At 35.3% G+C, this 5,573-nt stretch overlaps 1 protein-coding gene across 1 annotated transcript; it reads right to left on the bottom strand.

Moving 5' to 3' along the window:
• Window positions 1–743: 743 nt before the first annotated feature.
• On the bottom strand, window positions 744–4,546 carry LOC110374719 (uncharacterized). Its single transcript, XM_049838466.2, has 6 exons — window positions 4,356–4,546; window positions 4,059–4,107; window positions 3,729–3,857; window positions 2,270–2,451; window positions 1,675–1,849; window positions 744–802 (listed from the first exon to the last, which is right to left on the bottom strand). The coding sequence occupies exons 1-6, from the start codon at window positions 4,422–4,424 to the stop codon at window positions 768–770; spliced, it is 639 nt and encodes a 212-aa protein (XP_049694423.2). The 5' UTR covers window positions 4,425–4,546; the 3' UTR covers window positions 744–767.
• Between the last annotated feature and the right edge of the window lie 1,027 nt (window positions 4,547–5,573).

The raw sequence follows: 5,573 nt of genomic DNA on the forward strand, positions 1-5,573 counted from the left end.
CTATATACTAGATAATGGGTGTACGTAAGTACAGCTGAATACTGAATTTGGATATCGGCTCACCACCTGTTACTTTAAGTACTAACCTATATTATAAGGTCCAAGGAATATGTTTTTTTTACAAACTTTTACAAACTTTTAGTCGACTGATATGTAGTTTGTTTACGCTCATAAATCAGTTTGAAGATGAAGCGTAGCTATGCACATTATAAATACCTGATTTAGCAGAAATCAGGCCCACTGAAAACTTTGATTAGACGCAAGATTTTCATTAAATCTGCCAACCTCTGCTTTGTACTCTAAATATGTGTACTGGTCCACGTATGATAGACAAACATTTGTTTTATATCATCGATTTAATCCCCTTTAAGAATAAACTTTCAGACTTGAACTAAGACATGATTTGGGCTGCTTTGACCTTCTCTAATAATTTGTGATGTCGACCATGTGGTATCCAAATAAACGAAAACCTTAAATATATGAAGTCCTTGCTTTATGATGATATATCTATACTAATATGATAAAGAAGAAAACTTTGTTTGTTTGGTTGTAATGGATAAACTCAAAAACTACTGGACCGATTTTAAATATTCTTTCACCATTAGAAATCTATATTATCTGCGAGTAACATAGGCTATATTTTATCCCGGTGCGGGCAGTAGCGCCCACGGGACGCGGGTGAAACAGCGGGAAAACGGCTAGTTCTAGTATAAGGCGAATCGTAAAGGAAATAAAACAAACAATTTTGGTTAAAACGTTATATTGATTTAAAACAAAGATGTTCCGGAGCTGCTTTGTGAGTCTGAAACAGAAAAAAATATTTGGGTACAAGAATGATGTATGAACAAAAATTAAAATCTTGTAATTAAGATTTTAATTTTTCTTCATAATTATTCGTTTTTATTTCAAGTACTTATTATTCGCCCTTAACGGTAAAATGTATGTAAGTATGTACGTAAAAATGTGTAATCATGAATAAATTAGCGATATGAGACAATTATTTGGCTCTTTAGTGGCTATAGTTCTCCCACGCATATCTATTTAGACACAAAGTTTTCAATGTAAAAAATACACATTTCTTTAAAATATGTGATTACAAAGGCCTACTCTGCTAGTTTATGTTAAATAGGTGGAAACCAATTTATGTATTTTTAACAAAATTTACTCTTAATGTTGTTAATAGGAAACTGACATAACTCTCATAAATGGCATAATTATAGCCATTGACTTGCCAATTTTAGGCAATCAAGTGTTCGAGAGCAATTCTACAACGGTACGCATGTTTAGATCCCGTTAGGATCGACCTGCTAACTCCAACTATTAAGACAAAAGTATCTACGTATAGCCCTCAACTTCCATAGGTCGATCTTCGTTAATTATGACTGTGTGAACTTTAAGACGCATTTCGAGTTACTGTAATGCGCAATAAGCCCGCAATACCTAATAATTCTCACCATTAGGTACTCGTTTGTATAGACGTAGTCCCCATAAAATATGTGTTTAGGTATAAACTGTTATAATTCATCACAATAGCATTACGTGTCCTTCGGTTTAATTGCTACATTTATGCCAAAGAAGATTAAGTAAAGTCAATCAATGAGCATTTCCTACGCAAAAGCGCATGGCGCTATTAAACTAAAGGTCCAATTTGCCATACTTGTTGGAAGTACTAACCGTATAGCGAGTCTGGGCAGTATTTGATGGTGTGAGCATGGTCGCCGGTGGCGCCACATCGCGGACAACAGTAGGAGCGAAGAATAGGGCACTTCACACGACCACGGGCGTCTCGAAGAGCATGCGTTGTGTACCAGCTCGACGGCTTGCCATTGTTTTTGCAAAATGCACACTCCTGTAACCAAAGCCAGAAAAACTCATTAATTTTAGATCTGTTCATAGCTTCTTTAGCTGGCTGCCTGACACAGGCAGAGTAAACCTGCCGAGAAAACTATTTCTTGGTCTTGGATAGAATGTAGCCTATTAGCATCCAGGTCAGCCTTTTATCACAGATTAAGTACTTAATAGTTACTCTTTTACGTACAGAACGAAGCAAACAAACCCAGTAGGACATTTATAACATTAGGTTTGGATTACGGCAAAATGATTAGCCGCAAACATTGGTTACATTGACACTAAATGCCACCAGGGTTAAAACTGCACGTCTTTTAAATATTCAACAGACTTTAGCCATTAAATTAAATATTTTCAAATTTGAAAAAGTAGGTCAAATCAAGAAGATCATATTACAAAGTAAACCAAGTTGAGAGCTTACCAAATATTTTTGCGAAATCGCCCTCTGTCTACGCAAAACGGCAGCATACTTCATGAGGACATCCAGCTGGTGAGGGGTTAGCGAGAGCAGGGCTGCTTGCTGCTGCCTCACCATGTCTTCAAAGCTCGGGAACTGCGACGGAGCTGCCTCTGGTGACGGAGGCCGAGGGAACGGTGATTCCTCTAAAATTAATCAAAATCAATATACGGCCTCCTTATTGCCAGAATATGTTAATGTAACTAAAAGTTTCTGAGATAAACTAAGCGACTGGTTAGTTTTGCATACTTAGCGACCCATTGCCAAATTTTTGGCGTGAACAGGTCGTGACTTAGATCTTTTTTCTGATTGACGAATCACTTTGTATTCCGACAATCAGAGTAGTCGTAACGATTTTCTGATTAAATATAGAGAATATATAATATTAATAATTTGGTATTCAAGATACTTAGATAAGATTGTAGTTTTGAATAGGTATCTTTCAGAGTATTTGAATAACACCTGACGATATCAACAGTGGTAATCTCTAACATAATCTTATATCATACTAAGTTATGACTCATTATCTAAGTTAAAAGTTAATGAATTTGTGAGACCCACTTACATGGTTAAATACCAGTCAGAAATATTTTTATTTGAGCTTTAATAGGTGACATTTTGGTCACATGATGTCGTGTGAATATGATTTAATTTTTGCCAGTTCCCAGGGTTATTTCTACAATATCGACTCAGTTAATAAATGCGTCTGCCAACCTGATTATAATATTAAGCAGACTGAATACGGAAACATTCAAACATCTATGTTTACTTTATTTATATACACATATCATTCCAAAATACCAAACCACTATGTTGGTAATTTGGCATTCATCTTTTATGATCAACTTGAGTAAATTATTTTCTTTTGACACATCAAATCTACGCGGATATGTAGTCAAGACGTTCAAATCACCATTAAAAAACCAGCTGTCTTATAATAAATGCAATAAACACAATCGTGTCACTTTTGTGTTCCTAATTGTCTATGTTTATAATTCATGAATATTAATTTATGTGGTAATATTGTACACCGAATATTTGCCAATAAGAATATCCAATCGAGTTTCTAGACTTCAAAACTCGTGTTATAGAAATGCCAACATAATATGAGACGAAACGAAACCTAATTTAGCGTTATTTATATTGCCTAGTAACGAGATAAAGGTCACAGTTGCCAGGCAAACCATTCGCGTGGATTGTATTATATAACAAAGAGTCTACTTAATATAATTGATTAAAGGTTAGCGCTGAGACAGTTAATTACAATGACATTACATTTTTAATAACCGAGCTAAGACCTTGAAAAACTTATCTAAGAATATTGATGATTGTTTTCTTGGACATTTAAAGGCCGGTGGCAAAATTCCAGCGAACCAAAGAGTATCTTTCACTTAAAAACTAACCTCATTTGTTGGATACCTACCGGACGGGTCTTCAGCAATGATGTTAAGACTTCTTTGCGAATTCGCAGTGTTAATAGCTTCTTCTTTCTTATGCATCGTCACCTGCGCTTCTAACACCGCAGGATCTTGTTTGACAGCCTCCAAAGGATCTAAAAGCAAAACAAACTCATAAACATGTGATACACCGGATACACGGGCCCAAAGATCTTTAGCATATTTACCGTTTTTTTCATCAAATCGAAATCGACGGATTCTATAATGGTTTTTTAGATAAACTTTTTCATTGGATATCGTATTTAATTAAGATTGGATCAGGCCACTAATAAAATCATTTCTATCTAAAAACGTACCTTGCTTAACATTCTCAGCCGACGAGCCGCTATTTTCTTTGAAAATGCTCTGTGAAAAAACAGAAATGGACCACGTTTGGTATATTTTTTCAATTTTAAATAAATGAAGCGTGCGTGTTTAGTCGAGCAATTTGCTATGCTCCGTATTGTTTAGATACGAATAAATGGTTGTTATAAGAATTATGTGTATTACAATAAACGCAAAGCAGACCGAACGGCACCATTTTCATAAAACTATAGGCGTGTGAACAGATGTTTAAAATACGTAGCAAATATTTTAAGGTTAGAACTAAGTACCTTAAGAAAATTAATAGGCGATTCCCCGAAGTCGACTGAACCACGAGAGTTTAATGATTTCACTTCCATTATTCGGTAAGAGATGAAAAATTAAAACACTTTAGAGTACTTTACACAAGTAACTGTACAATGTGCTTAGGGCCTCAGAGGTGAAGTAAGAAGTTTCGAAAATGTTGAAAACTATTGTCAGGTAGGAAGTTTTTAATTTATAAAGCTATTGTGAGGGTATCTTGATATCAATACTGAGTAAAAAGCTAATGTTGCTACGTTATAAAATCCTGCCAATTAGTCGATGTATAGGTAGACTAATAAGGTTGCAAACCGGTTTGTAATCCCATTTACTCAGGAGTTAGTAAACTGCTGTTTTGCCGTTATACATAATGAAATAACCACCATAATTTATTAAATAAATGTTTTTGGTTTTTATGATCATCGTACGTCAGGCAGTTACCGCGGCCCTGGTACATGAAGGGCTAACGAAGGAACATGGTGGGTTTTAGTCAGTAAGACACTCGCTCACGGTGCACCCATGGGAGGGGTCATTTGATGATTTCCTATAAAAAGTACAGGTTAATAACAGTGGTTTTTACTCACACATAGAAGGATATACAGCCATACTCACAGCAAATCGACCTTATCTGTCTAATCTATTGCAATGGGTCTGTACGGAAAAATCTCAAGCCATTATAGGACAGTCGGAATACTGTTTCATAAGGCCACATCACATTGTGAGCGTACATGGTGGTATGCAGGTAACTTGAGTGACAAAGTGTGTTACAAATCTAATCCTAATTCTATCTCTTTAAAATCCTTAAATGAGATAGAAACTGGTCTAATTTTTTTGTTAGATGCTGCTCAATCACATTGCCGAATGTACATAACTACATATTATTAGCATATACACCCAATTAGCATAGAAATTAAATCCACATCTGGATCTACTTTTGAGAAATGGAGTTTCAAATAGTTGAGCCGGTATTTTAGCAACAAACATGTGTATAATAAATAACTGGTATTTGCAACGGCAACTGAACGGCCTTGTAGGAAAGTTGACGTGTCGACGTTACGCTTAATTGGAATCAAAATGTTTCTTGAGTCGAACTTTTAACTTTAAAAATATTAATCATCAAAAGAAGATTTGTATAATGTAGTTTCCCTGTCTTGTGAATGAAGGTTTGGTTATACTTTGTTATTTAGTAGACAACCATTAATATTGGC

Source organism: Helicoverpa armigera, chromosome 8 (assembly GCF_030705265.1).
Source record: "Helicoverpa armigera isolate CAAS_96S chromosome 8, ASM3070526v1, whole genome shotgun sequence".
NCBI classification, from domain to species: Eukaryota; Metazoa; Arthropoda; class Insecta; order Lepidoptera; family Noctuidae; genus Helicoverpa; species Helicoverpa armigera.